The sequence below is a fragment of the Myotis myotis genome, unplaced genomic scaffold (assembly GCF_014108235.1).
Source record: "Myotis myotis isolate mMyoMyo1 unplaced genomic scaffold, mMyoMyo1.p scaffold_m19_p_2, whole genome shotgun sequence".
In the NCBI taxonomy this organism is placed as follows: Eukaryota; Metazoa; Chordata; class Mammalia; order Chiroptera; family Vespertilionidae; genus Myotis; species Myotis myotis.
Window position 1 is genome coordinate 203049996 of NW_023416324.1, and position 24788 is coordinate 203074783.

The window sequence follows — 24788 nt, forward strand, 5'->3', positions numbered from 1 at the left end:
TAACCACACTGAACTTGAGGGAGTAAATATATTTTAAAATTTAATTAGCACAAGCTACTATGAGACTTTGGACAGCTAAGAGCTACTTTGAGACTTTTTATATGTGTAAGGGGTGAAGCTGTCCGCTGATTGCCACATGATGAAGTGGTCTGGTGGACTTTGCCTCTTTGCCTTTAGACAAAAATTATTCCAAAGGTCACTGAAAGTGATTTCTCCTAGCAATCTTGCTATAAGTACTGGTGTGTTTGTGTCTACTGTGGAATATATTAAAAATGAAACATTGAAATTAAATTTCATAAGATGTATTTACTGTTGTTTATGATTATCCTCATAATACAGTGGCAATTTCATATATATGTTGACTGAACCTTTTTAGTGTATTATATTTTAGTAAATGGTATTTAAAAAATGTCTTTTAATAGTATGTAGATGAATTTTAGATATGTTCCCATAAATTCACAATTGTCTAAATGATGGTATTATTGCTTCTACATTCAAACATTCAAGTTTGGAGGGGTAATGAAAAGAGGGATATGATTTTGAATAGCATCTTCAGTACCTAATTTTAGACATCACTTTGGTCTTTGAAATTTAAGACGAATACCCTTTTCCAGGACCCTTCTTTGTCTCTGGTTTCATGCTGGGAGTAAGGAACAGCTGTGTATGTCTTTTGGGTCCTCTGCTATGGAGGCTACACGAGTCTCCTCCAAAACCACAATGAAAGGCTCACTGGTCTCTCTGTGAATCTGATAGTGGCGTGCTACTCATGCCAAGTTTCTTGCCCATTCTTATTTGCCCATCGGGAAACTTTTTGGAGAGAGTGAATCTTTCTCTAAGGAACACTGGTCCGAACCAAATTTATGAACTGAACTAGGGAAGCAGATCTTCCCTTCCATGCCTATATTGCACTCGGAAGAATTTATGGTTCAAATACAGCAGGCTGGTAAGATTTGTAAGGGAACCTAGGAAAATCCATGGGGAACACTGAAATGCAATGACTAGTAAAAATATGTTAACATATGCACTTTATTCATAACTTCTACCTGAAGCTAAAATTTATGCTTGACTTCTCCTTTCTAAAGAGTTAGTATTAGAAATAACACATATGTTATATTGAGCTCAACCAAAGTCATTGACTTTAATTGATGGTAGCAAGTACATATCATGTCTCATTTTATCTTTTCTTCATAGCCTTTAATAGGGGCTTTTATTGATAAAGTCTGCATGTATATTTTAAGAATGCTGTGACATGTTTTAGCGATGTTTCTATTTCTAGTTACCCAAAAGGAAAGCTCAGAAGCTAATAAGAATGTGACTCCCCCCATACTGTGCATCTATCTCTAAATATTTGATAAACTTCAAGAGATAACATTATAGATTTACCTCAAAAAGCCATTGATACCTTATTTTCAGAAAGCGATCAATACTTTTTATACAGATTTTATTCCTAAAATCAACATATACTGTTTATCTGTTAGGAAATATATTTGTATTTTAGGGCTTTAGGTAACAGAAAACATGTCTAGCAGGGTTTAAACTCAGAAGATTTTTTTTCCTTCATATTAAACAAATGTATGTGCTAGACAATCCAGGCAGGGCTAGGAAAACATCTTAGCAATATAATCAGTCATCTACATAATTTTCCCTGATGTTCTCTCATTCTAAGCATGTTGGCTCTTGTCTCATCTAGATTACCTTGTGTTCCTAAAACCCACATCCAGCATGTGAGGTGAATGGAAAGAACAAAAGGGACAATAGCTTATTTAAGCTGAATTTGTCTTTTCTTTCAGCAATACAGTACAGGTTTTATAAAAACCGTATACCACAGAATTAAATTATGTCTCATTGAATAGAATTACGTCACCTGATCACAACGTCAATGAAAGGTAGTTATACTTGGGAGTTGGGTCCTATAAATAATGGAGCCTGCCACATTGTTAATGTCATTTTCTTTATTATCCTAATGACTGTCTTTGTCTGCTTGGGCTGCCATAACAAAATGCCACAGACTGGGTGGCTTAATCAACAGAAATCAATGTTTTCACAATTCTGGAGGATGAAATTCCAAGGTCAAAGCGTCTGCAGGTTTGGTTTCTCATAATGAAAATGATTGGCTGCATTTTTCAAACGTAGGCATAATTTAATGATAATCAATTACTATGTTAATCCTCCCAGAGCTCCTAGGATTTTAACAGGAAACACAACACTTTCTTTTACCTCAATTTTTAAATAAATTATTGTTGAAATGTTTTTAAAATTAATATATTTTAAAATTACAATTTGCATACCCTATTATATTAGTTTCAGGTATTAGTTGCATATATATATATACATATATATATATATATATGTATATATATATATATATATATATATATATATATATATATATATATAAACTCAAAATGGGTTATAGATTTAAATGTAACACCTGAAACCATAAAACTCTTAGAATAAACATAGGCAATAAACTCTTTGACATTACTCTTAGCAATATTTTTTTGAATATGACTTCTCAGGCAAGGGCAGTGGTCGGCAAACCACAGCTCGCAAGCCACATGCTGCTCTTTGGCCCCTTGAGTGTGGCTCTCCCACAAACTACCACGTGTGGGTGCGCATGTACAGTGCGATTGAAACTTCGTGGCCCATGTGCAGAAGTCGGTTTTCAGCCTGGGCGAGTCTAGTTTGAAGAAGTGGCCTTAGAAGAAGTGGGGGGTGTCGGTTGGTCGGGCGACGGGATACGCAGCGCAGGGGAGGTACATTGTTTTGAGGTACATTCGCTGAGGTCGACCCCTTCCAACTCTCCCATCCACACTCATCTATCTGAAACAAGTATACAAGACGAGTGTGGATGGGAGAGTTGGAAGGGGTCGACCTCAACGAACGTACCTCAGTCAGATTGAGGATGTTTTTAGCAAAGGCCAGTTTAGGAGTACCCTAATTAAGTTAATAGCAATGTACCTACCTATATAGTTTAAGTTTAAAAAATTTGGCTCTCAAAAGAAATTTCAATCGTTGTACTGTTGATATTTGGCTCTGTTGACTAATGAGTTTGCTGACCACTGGGCTAGGGGAATAAAAGAAAAAGTAAACAAATGGAACTATATCAAACTACAGGATTTTTTCACAGCAAAGGAAACCATCAACAAAATAAAAGGGCAACTTCCTGAATAGAAGATAGTCACCAATGATACATCCACTAAGTGGTTAATATTCAAAATATACAGGGAAGCCACAGGTTCACACACACACACACACACACACACACACACACACAATTAAAAATGGACAGAGGCCCTGAATAGACATTTCTCCAAAGAGGACATACAGAAGGCCAACATATATACTAAAAGATGCTCAATATGTCTATCGTTAAAGAAATGCAAATTAAAGCCACAGTGAGATATCACCTCACACCTTTCAGAATGGCTATCATCATCAATAAATCAACAGAGAAGTGTTGGTGAGGATGTGGAGAAAAGGGAACCCTCGTGCACTGTTGGTGGGAATGCAGATTGATTCAGCCACTGTGGGAAACAGAGTGAAGTTTCCTCAAAAAGTTTAAAATGGAACTGCCCTATGACTCAGTGATTCCACTGCTGGGTATTTATCTGAAAAAATACGAAACACTAATTCAAAAAGATATATGCATCCCCATGATCATTGCAGCAAGATTTACAGTAGCCAATATGTGGGAGCAGCCCAGTGCTCATCAATAGACAATCAGATAGAAGCCATGGTACATATACTCAGTGGAATACTAGTCAGCCATAAAAAAAATGACACTTACCATTTGTGACAGCATAGATCCAGTGGCTATTATGGTAAGGGAACACTGATTTAATAGTAGATGTTCACACTTCTCTGGCAAGATTTGTGAAAGTAATTTCTCACCCATTTTGTACTGCTAGAAAGTCATTTTTCACTCTTAGAGACTTAAAAACACTTTTATGACTGAACATAAAGTTATATTTTTTTTTAAATTTTCACAGGCAAACTGAACCTTACAGAATTTGAGTGACTTGGTGCGGATGGGGAATAGGTATCAGAATGTAAGACATTACACTCTAAACACAGTTTTAAAGTAGTAGGAGCTGAATTGAAATCTGCCTATGGACATTATTTCAGTGTGTTGGAGTAGAAGGTATACCTTTAAATGATACAGTAATGATAAAGTGAATGGAATGACTGCATTTGCAGGAACAGGAACTAGGCAGTTGAGGTGAAGCAGGAGAGCAGTTGAGGGGAAAATATAATTTCCACCTATCACAGATATTTTTCTAGCCCACTCCCTTGTCCATCTCCTTCATCCTGAAAACATCATGCTCTGCAGGACCAACTGGAAATTCCATAATTCAATATTATGTTATATTAATGATTTTGGGAAAATTAATTTTTCCACATTTTCCTTTTCAATGTATTGCTTCTTTACATTGAAAAATTACATGTTCAAGAAGATTTGTTGGCTAAACATTTATAGTGGCTTTAGCCTTGATATTTGCAATTGTTAAAAAAAATAACTACTATTTCCAAATGATTCTTAAACATCTGATATCTTTATATGACTCAAAGACACTTTATCTATTAGTTTATCAAACTGCATGAATTCCACAGTGGTGTAAAGTACACCTGAATAATTCAAAAAGGTTTTTAGCCATCTGTAATATATTTTTAATTGAATATGAACCAAACGAAGAAAGAAAATAGACAAGAAAACACCTTTATGGCCCTGCCTGAGTGGCTCAGTGGTCGAATGTTGACCTCTGAACCAGGAGGTCACGGTTCAATTCCCAGTCAGGGTTCATGCCTGGGTTGTGGGCTTGATCCCCATGTGGGGTGAGCAGGTGGCAGCCAATCAATGATTCTCTCTCATCGTTGATGTTTCTATCTCTCTTTCTCTCTCCCTTCCTCTCTGAAATCAATAAAAAAATTTAATAATAACCCACTTTTATAATTCTTATTTTATTGTGTTTTTTTTACCATACCTGTGCACAACACTTTATGTTTTATAATCTAAGAATAACAAAATTGAAACAATATATTCCTTAATATGAGTGTTGATTTCTAGGAGACACTGAATTAAACTGTTTAAACCTGTATTTTACTGGGAAAGGACAAGATTAATAATACCCTAACATAGAGAATGTATAATTGCCTATAGATTATGAATGTGGAAACACATCCTGTTATCCTGTCGTAGACAGAGCACACAGCTTTGTTCAGTACCCATTAAGAAGACAGAATTTATTAGAACAGAATTGGAGTAATATAAAAACAGAATTAGATGTCTCTCTAGAACCTTTGTGAAAATTAATGTCTCTAACAATAAGTTGGTAAGATTAAACCATATATGTGGAGAATAAAGACAAACTTATTACTATCATAATGTATATGGGAAAATAAGGTATTTTATGTGCAGAAATTTTACATCCACTTTGTATTATAGTGTCAGTATAACTCTATGTAATTTAGTAAATAGTTTTCAATATGCTTCTATAAGTTTTTCATTGTTTTTTCTCTAATTTGATGATAGGTATGGGATGGGATCATAGCTATCGCTTAGTGTTGACACATTACATAAGTTTCCTGAGCTAAGAAAGGCTGAAAGAAAATTGGAAACTTAAAATCAATTGTGAGGAATGTACTTTAGGGACTATCAACACAGCTGTAGCGTATGATTCCACATCTTAATTGACCTTCTTAAGCTATTGGGAGTCAGAGTGTTTGTACTCAATGACCATGAGAAAAGAAAAGTAACTTTGAAAAGAGTATTAAAATAACGGATAAGGATGTGAGGGCGATCTGGCTGCGACATCTGTCACCCCATTGATCGCCAGGGTTTTTTCAGCTGATCTGACTGGCTAGGCGGGTGTCTCCCTCCTCCCTCACCGATCCAAAAACAAAAACAAAAAACAAAAAACAAACAAATAAACAAACAAAAACCGGGTAAGTAAACTTGAGTTTTTGTTGCTGAAAGAAGTTATTTTCTAGCAATGTTTAGATGTGTACATTGAAATTTACTTAAAGTCATTTGATTAAGTTTCAAGATATTTCAAACACTTAATAGCTAGGGACATTAAAGAATCCTAAGCATTTTGTTAATTTATCTTTGCTGCAAGTGAAGAAGATTTTTATTTATCCTATCAAATAAATTATTTGTTCTTTGAACAAATAATTGATTAGTGAATCAATGAATAAATAAATTAGTCTATGTTGTACAATTATAAATAGTATTAACCATATTAATAAATATGAGAAATGGTGAAGCCAAGGGGGAAAACTTGCACTGTGTAAATTGGTATGGGCTGTGAGAACACAGAAGATTATGAATAGGAAAAATTCAGTTTTTTTCTCTAATGAAGTATGTGGGTGGTAGAGACTAGCAAAAGATGTAAGGTCCACTTTATATTTTTTTGACATGGAATCAAGGCAATTTGAATCAGTTATGACCATAGGAAAAAGTGTATTGTATTTGAAACTACTAAAAACCTACAAATCTTACATCTTTCCAAATCACAGTGGAGTGAGTGTGTGTGTGTGTTACTGCATCATTTTTCTTGTATTCAGAGTAGTACACAGAACTTTTGAGAATTCTGGGGCCTTCTGTAAGGTCACACTGGTAGTGAATATCTGAGCCATGCTACCAGGAAATCCAGGAACTAGGAACTCTCTTACATGGAAACAAAATTCTTAAATCATAACACAGGAGAGTCCCATGAACTTTAACATTCATCTAGTAGTGTGAGCTCACCTCCTCTGTTCTTCTCTCTTTTAATAATGATTCCCTTGTCATTTAAAATGATGTTGACCATTTATCCCATAAGGTTTTGGGGGAAAACTTTAGTGAAATAAAAGCAATTAAGAAGCCCTCTATAAATAAGAATACCAAGACCCTTTCCACCTGTCCTCTGCTCTCTTCCTATCCCAATGATAATGAATTTTTTCCTATATGCTGACATTTTGTTTTCAGAAAAGAATTATTGAGTGCCCTTGATTGTCATATGGCCCCACTATCTATTATCTGACAAAGTGGATTGCTTAAGATAAGCTATATCAAAGCCAGGTGACCATTTTCCTTTCAGTAGCTGCCCTTCAACATTTAATTGGCTTATTAATAATGGCCCTATTCAGCAAATCATCTCATTACGATACCTAGGGGAACATTTTGCAACTAGATTGTCTTCAATTGCTCCCTAGGCATTTAAATTCTGTAAATTAGGCACTCTACAAATGGCATAATTGAGATTTTGATGCCTAGGGGAGTATTTGGTAACACCCACTTTAATTTTTTTTCCTATTCCCTAGGAATCGCAATTAGGGGATTAAAAAGCCTCCTTGTCTAATGCTGAATGGGAAATAAAATTGTTTTAAATTGGGGAAAATATTAGAACTTTCTCTGGTTCCTTACATCAGTTCAAACTATCTAAAATGATGAGGGGCTTTTAATGTATCATGCTGGGAGCTTCAACAATTAAGAGTTAAATGATGGGTAATTTAGAAGAGATTGTCTGTGTGTCTTGTGCTTATCAGGAAGTTTCACCTCAAATGATCAGTTCTCACACGGCATGGCTCAGCGGTTGAGCATTAACCTATGGACCAGAAGGTCACAGTTCCATTACTGGTCAGGTCACATGCCTGGGTTGTGGGCTTGATCCTTAATGTGAGGCGTGAAGGAGGCAGCCAATAAATGAATCTTTCTCATCATTGATGTTTCTATCTCTCGCTTCCTTTCCCTTCCTCTCTGAAATCAATATATATATATATATATATATATATATATATATATATATATATTTCTCAGAAATATTATTTATGGAAGATTACCTATCCCTCCCTCTTTAGAATAAATCCTATCCTGGGTTGACACAGATCTCAGCTGTGGCTTATATTTTTTCACTCTTTCACCCACATGTCCACTCAGATTCAAAGCAAAACTCAACTCTGAAATTCCACAGAAATATTTGCTCTCACCCAGAACTTCACAGTTACATAGAGTTTATTTTATTACAGGGGAGTGGGAAAATCTGAAGTGGCAGCTCTCCACCTCTTTTCTGTAGCCCTAGTCTTATCTAACCCTTTGTTCTTCTTGCTCCTCATCCCCCCTTCCTGTATCTATGTATATACAGTATATAACATATCAAATAATTGCATGCTATATGTATTTTTGTGTTTATATATATGCTATATATCCCTATGTCTACATGATATATTATTTCATCTATTATCTAAAATTACTTTTTGAATGGAAGATTTTTTAAGCTTTTGGTTGTTGGATAATAGCTATGAACATTTTTTCACATTTACTTTAAAAAGGTGATACAGTCTCAGTTTTTACATCTCCCAGTGGCTGTGCATCCTTCTGAGGTTTTCTAGCCTTGTGCTTATTCTTGGATCTAAACCTCTAGGAAGGAATCACATCTTCTTTTCATTAATTAGCTTAGGCCGAATGAAAAGAAGAACAGAGCTGGGCATGGAGTTTATTCTGCTAAGCATATAAGCCAGTCAGAGAAAGACAAATACCATATGATCTCACTTATATGTGGAATCGAATGAGCAAAATAAACTGACAAACAAAATAGAACTAGAGGCAGAGATATGGAGGTCAGAGGGGAGGGTTTGGGAGGGTCTGGATAAAAGAAGGTGAAAAGATTAGACAAAAGACATGAATAGCCTGTGGACACAGACAACAGTGTGGTGAAGGCCAGGGGAGGGAGGGAAGGGGCTGGGTGAAGGTGGGAAAGGGGGGCATAGGGGAAATCTGTAATAGTGCCAACAATCTATATATATAAAAGCCTAAGCGACCAGCCAACTGGCTGACCAGCCAACCAGCCAACTGGTAGCTATGATGCACAGTGACCACCAGGGGGAAGACACTCAATGCACAGGCATGGAAACATGGAACAGACTGATGAGTCTCAGAGGGAAGGACAGAGGAGGGAGAGCAGGAAGAGATTAACCAAAGATCTTATATGCATACTAGAGGCCTGCTGCACAGATTCGTGCACCAGTGGGGTCCCTCGGCCTGGCCCACAGGGATCAAGCTGAAACCAGCTCTCTGACATCCCCCAAGGGGTCCCAGGTTGTGAGAGGGTGCAGGCCAGGCTGAGGGATCCCACTGGTGCACAAATCCATGCACCAGGCCTCTAGTAAAAAAATAATAGCGCTGGAGTTTATTTCTAATAATGGCGCCATCTCTTCCTTCTTTGAAGACATTCCTGGCTCTTGCTCTCTATCGGCCTTTTTGTTACATGCTTCCAAAGTACCCTCTGTTTTTTCAGAGAACTTATTTTTTCTGTTCTGGTTTGTAAACTCCAAGATGAGGGCATTGCACATGTCTTATTCACTATTGTGTTCAGAGTTCTAGAACATACTCTCTAGGGGCTGAAAGAATAATTGATGAAGAAAGGGGATATTGGGGACATGGCGGCTATTTGGTATAGCTGTCCTAAGCATTTCTAATGCACACCTAGGTTCCTTCCTTAACTTTACTAATCATTTAGTGACTTAGGCAAGTTAACATTTCTGGCCCAAATTGTTTCAGTTTTCTAATAGATTTTTCAGGAAGAGCCCATGGACACAGACAACAGTGTGTTGAAGGCTAGGGGAGTGGGCCTCATAACACCTTATAACACTTAATATTGGACCATGTCCAGCCTAACAAATTCATGTTTGTCAGTTTCAGAAAGCAAGGGAAATGCTTCCTGTTAAGACGATAACTTTAAGTACTTATCCGAAGCCCATGGCTTCATTAGGAGTGTTAAAATCTTCAGGTTTAGAAAAAATAACAAAAACAAGTCCAAACACTTTTCTTTGTAATAAAAGTGCATGTAACGAAAAATAATTAGGAAAAAAATAATAGTACTGTATCAAAACTACAATGTATGCTCATCTTCTTTTGAAGGACACTTTATGTTGATAGTACTACCAATTTAATGCAATCACGAATCGAACCTCCAGAATTTTATTTTAAACAATACATTTTCTGTTTTAAACATAAATGCAAAAACATCGTTATTCCTTATAATCCAAAAACATTGTAAAATATTAGCTCAACATAAAGTAATGCTTAGCTGAGCTCTAAGGTTAAAAAGATTGAACTATCTATCTATCTCTAGGACCAGGCTACAATTTATCTATAATTAGCCCTCTGGGAAATTGAGAGTTGCAATTGCAGAGAAAAATTATTAGATACATGACTCCACAGAGAATACTATTTCATTTCCATATAGTTATTATGGAAATAGTTTTTCCTTAAAAATAGCTGTCATTTATTAAGTAATTAGGAAACCTAAGGTCTTGGAATACACAATTTAATCGCTTTTTCTCATTGCTCCCTCATGCAAGCCCACAGGGCAGCTGCAGTCATCGTTTCTGTAATAGAGAAAGGGAAACAGGGCAGAGAGGTTGAGGAAGTTGCCTGTGTCTAAATGGTTAACAGCATGGCTGAATGTTCGCACTATTTAAGATAGTTGCATTCATAAAAATATGTTGACTTATTTTTCTATGTTAATTGCAGTCACAGTATTTTTTAGTAAAATGTAATTCAAGTATTATATGATTTAAAACATTTATTTTAGAAAAGAGATAGGATTTAAGTGTAGAATTCAAGAATGGGATAACATTTTTTTTATTTTTATGCTAATAACCTCTTTAAAAATAATAATTTTCTTACATGTTGTTTCATTATAAATCTAAAATATTATAGTAATAAAAATCCTGTGGTAATTTAAATCTATAAAAATACTCAAACTAATTTCCAAGACATTTTATCACCCCCCCCCCACACACACACACACACAAAGGAAACAATACTCTCAGGCAATTAGTTTAATAGGCATATTAGGCTCTTTCTATGTATCATATTTCATTTTTCCCGTTCACATGATTATTAATAATCAACAAAGTGGACAGATAGCAAACTGATAGATTTGATATTTTTTAAAATCTTAATGGAAGTAAATTATCATCTGCTAATTATGAAATTGTCACTATTTGGCTGATATATAAACTTAACATTTTTATAGAAAAGTCTTACTATAAAAATGTTAAGTTCATTGATTATAGCAACTTCATTTATCCCCGTGGGTGAGAAAATTTCTTTTCTTGATATTAATAAAACCACCATTTCCATCTCAAGATAATTTTTTTAAATTCTCAATTTTAGTGTGTGGGTATTTACAAAATCAATTTTTATTGCCTTTACAGAAAGATAAAGAAGACCAGTGGCTAGAGAAAAAAGTGCAGGGAAATAAAGACCATATTATTTTGGAGCATCTACAGTGGACAATGGGGTATGAGGTTCAAATTACAGCGGCCAACCGATTGGGATATTCCGAACCGACAGTCTATGAGTTCAGCATGCCACCAAAGCCCAACATTATTAAAGGTAAGCAAAACTATATGCTTTCTTAGGCTGAAAATAAACATGATATCATCTTTATAATTCCTCTGGATTGTTTCTTATTCTTGAAAACATAATTTTTATAAAAAGAAGTACCAACTGTAAGTCCCAATAATGATTAGTGTGACATGTCTTACTCAAGAGTCCTCAATCACTCTTGCTATGGTGAGTTGGTTAATTTATAAATATATTTTGGTAACTTCAATGGTTACCGTGGTGGAGGAAGAATGAGCAGAGGGCAAGGATGGGAGGTCAAAGTGACTGTTGAATATTTCATGAGACATTTCTGTTGAGATCAGAAACTTTGCAAAGGAGACAACTTCTCTGCCAAACACATGGAGTCTAGTCCTCCACTTCTGGGAAGATGTGGCCAAAAATAATGACCACGTCTTCCATGCCTGACCAAGCAGGTTGATTTTGGAAACATAAACTCAATTACACCGTGAAGCAGAAACACCCACAGACAGAGTCCCAGAAAGAAATGTGGCTCGTGTTTCACGGAGATGCACAGCATGGCAGGACACTGTGCGCAGCACTCGGGTGAGTTCTGTCTCTCTCAGGCAGCGTTGCTTCTGTCACCCGTGCCAGTGCTATTATCAAAATCCACGGCAGGGATATGAAAATATTTCTCAGATACATGAGAGACAAAGATGCAAGATTTTTTTAAAAATCTTGACTTGTATACATGTTTAACTGTTAGTGAGTTGTCATATTGGATGTATTTTAACATTTATTGCACCTTTAAATATCATATATATTTAGTATTTACTGGTAATTTTCATACCTATGTATAAATATATGTATTCTTTATATATACATAGAGAGAGCTGAGAGCAGCATATTCATAGGCATGGCTTAATTAAGTCATATTATAATTGAGTATCAGTATTGTTACATAAGCCTTTTAGACTGGAAAAAAAATAAAATTTGTCAGCTCAGCTATGCTACTTAACCCTCTTATAATTTATAATTTCAAATTGATATTAATCTCATTATTATGATTTTGTGATGTGCATCAGCTTTGTAAAGTTGAGAGCAGCTTTATATAATTAATCTTTCTATTAAAAAGTAATTACTATTAGTTATATGGTTTAAAAATAATTGACATTATGACTTCCTATTGTTTATATTAATTAATAAGTGCTTCCTATTATAATTTGAAATTAGGATGCTGGGAGCACCAGAAATTGTATGGTTATCTCATATTGTAATGGCATTTTAAAAGTACTTCTGCATGTATTATCTCATTTTAATCTGAGTTTAACAATGAAGAGTTATCCTTATTTTACCGGAATAATTTTGAGAAGTTAAAGGATCTGTTCAAATCAGAGCTAGTTTAAGTCATATGACAAATCTAATGCCCTTTTAAATGGTTCACCTAAATAAGAAGAATGGTTGAATGTACTATCAAGGTCACTGCCCCTGTGAGTTTGAAACATCAATAATGGCCTCTAAAATGATAATTTGTTATGTTGCTAGTAATTGTCCACTATGCAGATATCAAGAATCTGATATAATGTGATTCTCTATGTCAGTCAGCAAAGGGAGATTGAAAGAATGTACTCCATCCTCCTAAAATTCAGGGGTCCTCAAACTACGACCCGCAGGCCACATGCAAATACAAATATTGTATTTGTTCCCATTTTGTTTTTTTACTTCAAAATAAGATATGTGCAGTGTGCATAGGAATTTGTTCATAGTTTTTTTTTAAACTATAGTCCGGCCCTCCAACGGTCTGAGGGACAGTGAACTGGCCCCCTGTTTAAAAAGTTTGAGGACCCCTGTCCTAAATCTTTAATGTAGTTCATATGTTTAAAGGAAATAATTATTTTATCAGGGTAAAAATTAATGTTTTATGATGAAGTCAACATTTTAATAACATTTTATAAATAAAACACAAACTAAAATTATCAATTTCAGGCAGGTTACTTTATGTTATACGCTCAGAGACCCAACTATTTTTATTAAAAAAATAATGAAAATTAACATTAGGTATAGGCAAAAAGGTAGTTAATAAATAAAGTGTATGTAAAGGCACAAAAATAGGTAAGGTATTCTATGATACATTTACTATCAAAGCACTTTTTGTGTGTTTGTTTCAATTTCAAAGAATCTTGTGGGCAGTACCAACCAAGAAAATGGACAGAATTCTGGTTTATAGTTTCAGTTTTGTTCTTGTCACTTAACTTCCTTGATATGCATTTTCTCATATTTAAGCTAGTTTCTTCTGGCTCTGCAATGTTAAGATTCATTGATTCATTCATTCATTCCAATTATTTAATGGGGTCTTGCTTTGTAACAAGTACTGAGATGAGTATAGAAGAATAATCTGTGAATACAGAACTGGCCCCTGCCTACAAAGACTTTACAATCTAGTAGGGAAGATAGCTATTAAACAAAATTTAGAATAACCACCACGTAAGTACAGCTAAGAGCTGTGCTGATGCAGTGTGATGCCTTCAGCGGGTTTGACTAGGGCACCTAACATATGCAGGTAGGGTGGGGGTTAGGGAAAGGTTCCCTTAGAAAATGACTGACCCCAAAAATCTTGTAGAGAATAAAGCTTCCAGGGAAAGTGTTTTATATGGAAGAAATCTTCAAGAGAAAAAAGAAATTGATCTGCTTTAGGAACTAGAAAAAGCATGGCAGGAGGAGAACCTGGAGGTGTGTGAATAAAGATAAGGATAGAGAAGAACCTGCAGCCCAGGAAATCCAAGGTTTTCTACAACGATATAAATTATTTTAAAGCAACTCCAAAAAACAGTAAGAAATTACTTGAAACAGGAAAGTTATATGAATAGATAGGCATTGTAAACAGATTAATCTTGCATATATGGGTAAAAGCAATATGGGTGAACAGCAATACTTGAAAAATGAAAGTATTAGGAGTAGAAAAATAAAATGAATAAATCCCAGACACATTGTAGATGTAGACTAACCCTGCTTATGTAACAAATCAGATTCAGTAGGTACTGCTGATTTCTTAGTGTCTTGCTTGGGCGATTGAGCCATTCTTGGCATCATTTCTGAGGACAAAGAATTTGAGATTTGGAGAATGAAGATTAACATAAAATTAGCTTGGTATTCCTTAAGTTTTCACTGCCAAATAGTAGTTAGCGAAGTGTGTATGGAGATGAAAAGATCCATGCTTTGGAAACGTATACTACAATGCTGTCAATTTTACCAGGGGAATGGAATTTGAAGCCTGGCTGAGGTTAAAACCAAACACAGTAATGCCCATGAAAAGGAATTTATGTCTGCGATACTTATCGATGTTTCCCCTGGCATCTAGAAAGGTGACTGGCACAGCATATATGTTCAAGGAGTGCCTCTTGAGACTCTGAAGGACAGAGGGTTAAGAACTGCATCCTAAGAAACCATAATATTCTACAGGAAGGGGAAACAACAGGACCACCCCTCCCATGAGACTAATATAGAATTCCTGCAATGACACAAGAGTAGTATCCTGGAAGTTAACTTAGAGTCATATTTCAAGAAGAAAAGATATAAATCACATTTGACAATTCAAATTCTGCTGAGAGGTCAATTAAAGTTAATAAAATATGAATTGTCCTTATCACACCCAGCTTTGCTGAAGTTGTTGGGAAATAAAGGAGGAATAATCTCAGGAGTGTGTGTGAGGTTAGAACAAGGAGACGCCATGCTTATTTAGTGCTTTCAAGAAGCTTTGCTATGAAGGTGAGCAGAGAAAATAACAACAGTCGTGTTATAAGGATTTTTATGATGAAAAACAAACTAGAGCATGTCTCACAGCTGAGAAACAGACAATGCCGTCCAGAAGTCGGCACACAGATGTACAGACAAAGATATCTGAGAGGGTAGGAGCTAGAATTTATCCCCACTCAATTATGCAACTGACACAAAGCCAGAGCAGCTTAATGAAAATTGGGGGGAAATAAAATGTTTATTTTTTTCTACAAAAACGTCTCAAAATAATGTCTAATTTACTATGACTGAATCCACAGACTGCTAAGGGCTCATGGAAAGCCTCACCAAAGACATGTCCTTACAGTGCAAGAATTGTTTGATTTTGCTCTAGAAGATTTCTTGAAGCAACATTAAAGTTTGTGATGCATTATGGTGAATTTGGAAGTCTTTACACCCAAAATATTCTAGAGAGTCAAATTATGTATTGGCAAAATAAGGAAAAATTATTTTTATATACTTTCATATAATTACTCTTGTACTATATATGATTTCTTATATTATTTTAGGTAAATATGCTAAATGTATACCCATATATAAAATAAGTTATCTATAATAAACTAGCAGGTCTTGAGTGTTTTTATTTAATTTTACACAATATGGAGTTCAGAAGTTAACTTTTTTTTTCTGTTTGTTTTGTTTACTTCTATGGTTTTGTTTTTATTATATAGCATGCATTGTAGACTGTCCAAATGAAGACGGGAGGTGGATTGGGGGGATGAGTGGAAAATGTGAAGAGATTAAGAAGTACAAATTGGTTGTTACAGAACAGTCATAAGATGTAAAGTACAGCATAGGGAATATAGTCAGTAATATTCTTAGACCAATGTATGGTGTCATATGGGTGCAAGATTTATTAGGATGGTCACTTAGTAAGTAATATAATGTCTAATTACTGGGATATATACCCAAAAATAATATAATAGTGTGTATAAACTGTAATTGAGATATAAAAAAGTATTTAAAATTTTAAAAAACTTTACTTATATGCATTCAGATATATTTAACGTTTTATAAGCAATAGACTAAATCTAGAGTAGATTTATTTCTTGGTCTGAAGGACTATTTTTTGAAAATATGGTAGTCTCACCTTCATATATTCTATTGATAATAATGATATATATATATATATATATATATATATATATATATATATTAGTTTATACTACATTTCTTTGTAGTACATGATTCTGATTTAAAAAGTATTTTGTAATTAACAATATTTTCTCACTTTTACTATTTAAAGTTGTGTTTATTTTGAAAGATATGTTTCTTGATTTATGTAGATAGTGTGCAAATTCACAGTTATGTTCCCTTTTGAAATATTCAAGCATAATTCCACCTCATTTTATTTTAAAAATATGAGAATATTGGATAATTGTGACAAATTGATTCTTATAAAAATGATTACAAAACTAGATTATAACAAATTATTTAGGACTAGAGTCTGGCAAAATGGCATTTATTGATTTGTTATGTAATTTTGATGACTAAAAATACTGCCTCTTGGTGGCTTGAATATACTCTTTTTTAAAATATCCTTGGAAATAAATTTATTTTGAAAACATTTTTATCATTTATTTTAACTTACACACATTTTATCATTGCATTTGACCTAAACAATATTTAAATTATTTGTTTTAAACAAATAATATTAGTATCTTTTAATAATCACTTACTTTCTCTTGTTGCTATGATTGAAGAAATGTCTAATTTTAACATTGAGTATCAATATAATTTGGTGACAAATCGCTTCATTCATATATTCTTAAGATCCAATGGTAAAAAGATTCTATCATGTGAAATCAAGCATGAGGGTTAACAAACTCACAAATAAATAATCACCAATAAGTAAATTGCTAAATTTTTTCACTTAATTTGTATTTATTTTCTGGGCTTTTTGACCATACTTCTAACTTTACATTATTTTGATGATATTCATTCAAGTTCCACACAAATCTAGTATATACTTTCATCTCTGAATAACTCAACATGAACAAAAAAACACAATATTCAAGTGCATGGCAATTACTAAAATGTTTTCTTAAGGTTAAATCTATTATTACAATATAAATTAGAGAAATTTAAATACAGTGATGGAATTGAATTCAATTATTTGGGAAAAACGTCATTTTAACTATATGGGAACTCTCAGTCAATTCTAAATATAAATTCTACATGCAAAATAATATTTCTTTGGTTTAGCACATAATGAAAAAGTAAGTCTATAAATTATTTTCATAATCTTTGGTTCTTAAAATTATTTTTCATGAAGTACAGTGGCATATGTCTAAGTGTGCCTGTGATCAGTTGAATTAATGCTTCTTTATTCTATTCTTATTACAAATTTTCATTGTGTAAATATGTAAATTTTACTTATTTCTTGGTAGTTTATTTATTATTAATAATAATATTACTTTTACTCAATGAATGTCTTATAAGAAATTATGGTAGCAAAAAATTATCAGTAAACATTGCAGAATTTGCTTAGCTCATATTTAAAGCAGCTGTTTGAATTTGCCAGGAGCACAATGGAGTGATTGGTGATTTTTCTCCCATAAATCATGTATTCATTATAGAATAATTAATATGTTCACATTTAAACAATCAATGATAGAACCAATATCTAAGTTATATGAAATAAAAATTATTAATATTGACCCTTGGCTATGTTTTTAATATATGGCAACTATTTAGAAATGTTTTATACAAGATTTTTACTATTTTTTGTCTTGTATCAAATAATTGGCAATGGCATTGTGGAAATCTTGCATTAATTATTTTCTCTTTTTTTCTTTCCTACTGTCACTTTTTTTCTTTTCCTTTATTTTCATGTTTTTAACTCTACTTTTTCCCTTAATTATTTTATTCTTATTCTATTTCCAAAAAAATTATTTCATCGTGCAGATAAATGCTGTGAAGCGAATAAAGGCGAAAATGGAAGCCAGTCATGGCAGCTGAATGCTGCTGGGTTTTCTTTCATGATAGCCATAAGTTTGTCTTGCATGTTTTAATGTTATTGTCATATCATAAGATATTTCCTTTTATAACCTGCAATTTATAAGGCTGATCTAAAATTATAATAAAAGATTTTCTAAGTTCCAATTAATTATATATGTATATTCACCCATAAACAATTAGTTTTATTTTCCTTCCCAAAATTGTCAACCTATAAAATAGATCATTTGTCAGAAATTCACTGAAGGAAGTTGAATCAGGATTGTTTCTTTCAGATATCAGTTCACTGAATAACTTGCTTCATTCGAAAGTTTTCTTTAATTTCTACAGTTGACCTGTTAAATAAACATCATGTCATTGTTACTTGGAATTTAGGCATTTGCTACATCTAATCTTTCTTCATTCGGTTATTTTGCAAATATAAATCTATATCTATGGGCATACATTGTATAGTTATTCTATTATATAGAATGGTGGATCTTTTATATTGATTTTAATTGTCATTTTTTAAAATGTAAGTTTTCTACTTAGCGAACATTTCTAACATATAAATCATAAAACTGATCATTTTTATTATATTAGATATATATCTCTATTTTGCTGCCTCTTTTAATTGATCTTAAATTTCATAAGGAATAAACATGAAACACAGTTTCTTCTTTTGAAATTGAACACTAATGAAACAAATCCAGATGGGTTTTTTTTAGTAAATGAAAATATCTCTATGCAATTGCCCCACAGTAAATGATAAATCAAATGTGAATATGTTTAAATTGTACCCTGTTCACTTGACTTGGATTGTGTTTTGAGCTGCCATCAAATTGATGTTCTAACAATATATATACTTATTTATTAGATTTCCTGAACATCTAAGAGTCAATTACTTTGCAAGGCTCAGAGAGAGAAGTCATATGTTAGCTATTGCTTTCAAGAAGATGAAATTAAGATAAAAAGGTGTTACTGGATTCCACCTTTTAAGGGAAGCTGGGTTTGAGGGAGTAGTATGAGTAATGATTTTCTTTTTTTTTTCTTTTTCGTTCATTATAAAATGAGAAAAGGATATTCTGTAATTTTCACTGGCAACTAACCTTAGCAAGTAATTCTTTCTTTACAAAATATATTTTGTAATTTATTTCAGAGAGGAAGGGTGAGGGAGAGAGAGAGAGAGAAACGTAAATGATGAGAGAGAATCATTGATTGGTCAGCTGCCTCCTACATGTCCCTGCTTGGAGGTCCAGCCCACAACCTGGGCATGTGCCCTGATCTGGAATCAAACAGTCACCTCCTGGTTCATAGGTCAAGGCTCAACAGCGGGTTGCAAGTGATTCTTACTATTATCCAGGGCAATTAGGAAGCAGTCAGATTTACATATATTCACAAGAGTGACCATAACTCACACGGTAAATTGAATTATTGGGTCTGGGATTTGAAGTTCATTCATCAAAAACTACTTTTGTTGCATGAAAGTATTCTCTGTTTCTTTTTTTTTAACTTTATTTTTATTGTTGACACTGTTATGGATGACCCCAAGGTCTAAGGCTAGACTTGCCTTCATTAGTCTGTTTTCTTTAATTTATCTTTTCCATACCCATTGCTATCCACTGCTGGTTTTTCTTCTGACCAACAACAGAAGACCTACCCACAGACTAAACATACTTCTGCTTCCCTCCTTTTCCCCCTGCTAAGTAAAAAGGAAATCCCAATTTGTGCATTTTGGGAATCTAACCTATTTTTTCAATAATGTTCTGGTTTTTTATTTTTTTGTTTTTATTTTTTGTTAATCCTCACCCGAGGATATTTTTCCATTGATTTTTAAGGAGAGAGGGAAAGATAGACAAAAACTTCGATGTGAGAGAAACACATCAATTGGTTGCCTCCTGCATGAGCCCCGACCAAGGCCGGGTCTGGGAGGAACCTGCCACCAAGGTATGTGCACTTGACCAGAGTGGAACCTGGGACCCTTTGGTCTGCAGGCCGACGCTGTATCCACTGAGCAAACCAGCTAGATCAGTAATGTTCTGTTTTTAAATCAGCATAGACAATGTTTACTATAGAACTAACCATAATTGCTATTATATTCCAGGATGTCTGAGTTTGGATAAGATATGTAGATATGTGTATTACAAATGTGTAGAAAGTACTTGGAAAACAAAGAGTTTTAAAAATACTTCCAGGATTTTTTTTTTTCATTTATCATAACCTGCCTGGATCTTTCCAATAAGTTAAAAATATTCCAGCAAGAAAGTCTTGCAGAAATTCTCTTGACTTAGCATATATTACAAAACACTTTTGTGGAGAACATGGAATACTAGTATGTTCTCTAACTCAAGGTCACTGAGAGTGATATGAAGAACACTCAGACAGGTACATGACACCTAGACTGACATTTTGACAATTCAGAAAAGAACCTAAAATTAAAATTCTATCCTAGTAGAATTATTTCCATTTTAGTGAGCTGTTCATTTTGATTTTAAACATCTAAGTATAGATCAAGTTGTTAATCCTGAAATTAATAAGCAGTCTATCACTTGGCCAAATTTTATTCTTAGATGAACAGTTATTTTACAGCTCTGAGATATGCATAAAATCTTAAAAAATATTATCAGACATCTCAAAGTGCTAGGTTCTGTGCTTTGCTTTCTATAAGAAATTGAAAAGCACAAAACTATAAACAATGCAGCTATTGCATTTCAATAAATGAGACAGTAGAGATTGTAAATAACCTTCTTTGATTATAAAAAAAATCTGAATGTGTGTGTTGCTGAATTATTTTTTATTATCTGAGCTTTAATTTTATTATATGTATCCATAAAATCTAACTGACAGTTCTTCTTGGCTAACTACTATCTGTCTATAGTTTATAGTTCTAAGTAAATAAATGTGATTATTTGGTAAGCAACACATAAAAATTCAACTTATTTTAAGTCTCTCTACAGTATCATTCAATGATTTTTTTTATCTAATGGATTCTTAAATAAAATTTTGTGTCTGAAATGTTCAAATATGAACTTGTGTATAAGGTGAATTTTGTGTTAATTATTATATATAACCATAAATATGTGCCTACATCAATTGAGATATATATATATATATATATATATATATATATATATATATATATCTCATATCCTTAAGTGATAAATCATTTCAAAAGGTGGTTTTGACCAAATTATAGCAGTTACATAGCTAGGTCGATGTGCTTATGCATGATTACTATTATCTGCATGTGGAATATCAGGTTAAATATTATATGCAAACCTGAAATCTCCTGTATGCTTCCCAACTTTATACAAGTCTGTTTGTCTGTCTTCTTTCCTTTATATATCATTCAGTCTTAATGGTAGCTAGCCTAATTCAAACTCAATTATTTATTAAATAACTATAAGACCACCGACACTGTTTCAGATATGCTAGCAGATTATGCTTAGGAAGTAGCAGTAAATTCTTCTATCCTACAAAATATTTTCTTGCATGGGAGAACCTTAGGTAGATGGCTAATTTTGATCCTCTCCTAATATTATTATTCAATAAGAATAAATATATTTTATTAGCTCTGCAATCCTATTCTTTCCAAAATGATTATGCAAGTGCACATATATGCATTCATACTGGAAGACATGGACAAGATTGAAATTTTATTGACTTGTTTTATTTTTTTAACATTTCTTTCATCTTTTTCTTAGCCTAAAATATCTCAAGTATTTAGAATTTCAAATATATATATACATATATATGTATATATATTTAAAATATGCATATATAGACATATTCTAGACTCTAGACATTGGATTCACATTACATATATAATTTATACTTGTATAAATAATTTCATTGCAAATAATTTTAACTTTTTAAATATTCAACAATTCTTTTAAAATCAATAATTAAAATTACAAGTATGCACAGTAAGTCATAGGTTATATGATTTGTGTCAATTTTAAAACTATTATATTTAATTCAAATGTTTTCTATGTAAGAGCATTCATTAAATATATTTAATTTAAATTAAACCTAAAATAAGCAAAATTCTACAATAATTTCAACACGATTGAATTTATAAATGTTCACTTATATTCAAGAAAATGTAGTGTGCACGAGAGAATCAAGCCATGCACTTTTAGATCTGGGTGAACTGTCAGATACATGAGAACCTTTTTTTTAATTATTGTTAATACGGTATACCTACACTAAGAATGGAGAAATAAAATTTTAAATTATAAATGATTTTTGTGATTCAAGATGGATATTTATATCACTAATATAATAATTCAGTATGTTTTCCTCTAGCTTTCAAGAAGAGTTAGCTGCTTTTTGGTATAATATTCTTAGTTTATAGAAGTTTATTAATAAATATCTCTAGTCATGTAAAATTATCTGAAAATTTTAACCTCTTTGGTTTTGGTTATATTAGCAGCATTAAGAACTTTAAATAATATATTATGATACTACCTAAATTAAATGTTAGCATTTATAATTTTCTGTAGCCCTAGGTATTATGATTCCACTTGAATAAAGCTAAAGAATCATTAAGGTCATACCTAATTAAATCATTTTATTCATTTTATTAAGATTCAAATCTGGGGCATAACATACCTTTTAAACAACATTTGAGTGAATACAAATTAAGTAGGACCTCTTATTTTGGTCTATTTCCTTTTATTGTCCTTCCTTCTTATTTTTTCTTTCTAATATCCCCCTCTTATCACCCTCCTTTTTCCCCTCTAAATAACTGGACAATAATAAATAGGATGTATTTAATTTTTTAAATCTTTATTGTAGTTGTGTTTCTTCTATTCCTTTTCTGTTAGTCATGGGTAAATTTTAAAGTCCCTGCATATGTCATGAAACTTCACCAAAGCTAATGCATTGAATGGGCAGCTCAAATTTATATATATAAAATGATTGTAGATACAGGTATTTTACAAATAGCGCTTGAAATGATTTTAATATAAACTTAACTTGGTAAAAAGACTATTTCCAAATCAGGTGTGTGATTAAAAAATAAAGACTATTACTTAATCACTATTAATATTTGATAGTCAATCTTAGAATTCAGAAGATATCAGTAAATTTTAGGTCTTCATAAAATAAAGTCTTTCTAACATCTCATTAAGTTGTTCTCTTTCTAATTATCTTCAGAATTTGAGTATTATTCTAGGGTTAACAATTTTTAACTTAAATATAACGTTGTAGTATTTTCTCTTTTTCATTGTACTTAAGAACTTGATAAAACACATAAAGATATAAAAGTAGATAAGCAGCATCTCAACTTTTACGTAAGGCAAATAATTCAATAAGTTTAAATCTAATTGCTCTAAAAGAAAAGGGATGGGAGTTTAGTATCAATTCTTTGTTTTCCAAATACCTTTGACATTGTTACCTTTTCTAAGATTATGAACCAGATGAACTCTAGTACTGTCCTCCCTTCCAAGTGGCTATTAACTGGTTTTAGAGTTTAACATATCTGCCCCTAAATAGTACCAGAAGAGTGGAGTGTTCTATTACATCCGTTTTAGCTACTATGAAACAAAATCGGTATATATTAAAAAAAACAACACCCAAGGAAAACATATATTCAAGAGTTCTATTGGTATATCTGAGATGATCTGAACTGCAGCTGTTGTCCTCATGTCTTTGTTGATCAACTATTTTTTTATTTACTTTTTAAAGACTTGCTTGTTCAAGTAGAGCTGAATTTTATATGTAATGTGAACTTATATAATGTTGGTTGTATTAAGCCTAGGTATATTGCAAAATTTCTTAATTGTGTATGTTCGAGTTAAGTAATTATTATTCCATTTTAAGTACTAAAATATAAAGTTACATATCTCAAACATTTCATAATATTAAGAGGTAGCATCATTTTTTAAAGTACACCATATTTTTAAAAATTCTATGTGTGTACTAAGTGGCCACTATGAAATAATTTTTCTAGCTAATTTTTTTCCCTAAAAGCAAGCAACTACAACTCACTCTTTTAAATGATATCCACAATTCATGAACTTTTTTCAAGAATATTTTTATCTCACATCTTACATTGATTTTATGTATAACACTTCTGATCTGATTATTTTAATTGCATTTGTTTTCATCATAGGTTGTTTTCATGAAAAATGTACATTATAAATGTATTGTCTTCAGTATCATCTCTTATTTGAAACCCTCAACATAATAATCAACACTCTATGTATTCTTATGCATGTGTTTCATAGTATATTAAATGTCATTTTATTTTCTGTATTTTTGTGTCTCCATTGTTGTAATAAAGAAAACTGAGGAAAAGCTTTGTTATATGTGTTTTCTTTATTACTGGTACAAACTCTTTCTGTCCTTGTTGTGTGTTTTCATTTCTAACTTGGTCAACTCCTATATTTCAGTGTAATAAACATATAATAAATGATTTCTCTTTTGGAAGAAATAATACATCATCAACAGACATATTGTAAAATAATTTGGAAACAATAACAAATACTGTTACTTTCATAGTAAACTAATTCTAGAGTCTTCTTAGAAACTTTCATTGCTAGTGGGAGGCCAAAATAACCAGGTGATAACAGTAAAACATATGAATATGCGTAATAATGTCAATAATTATCTAGTAGTCTGCATTGCTACAAATGTTTGTACGAGCAGACATAAATGCTTAAAGTGATTTCCTCCAATTACTTTAATATAGCATTGTAATTCAGTTTGAACACCATGA

At 32.7% G+C, this 24788-nt stretch overlaps 1 protein-coding gene across 1 annotated transcript in view; it reads left to right on the forward strand.

The window, feature by feature from the left end:
• NCAM2 (neural cell adhesion molecule 2) overlaps positions 1 to 24788 on the forward strand; it is a 427198-nt gene that overhangs the window by 381747 nt on the left and 20663 nt on the right. Inside the window, exon 15 of the mRNA XM_036352515.1 lies at positions 11206 to 11386. Coding sequence (XP_036208408.1) covers positions 11206 to 11386 — 181 coding nt within the window. The remainder of the gene's footprint in view (positions 1 to 11205; positions 11387 to 24788) is intronic.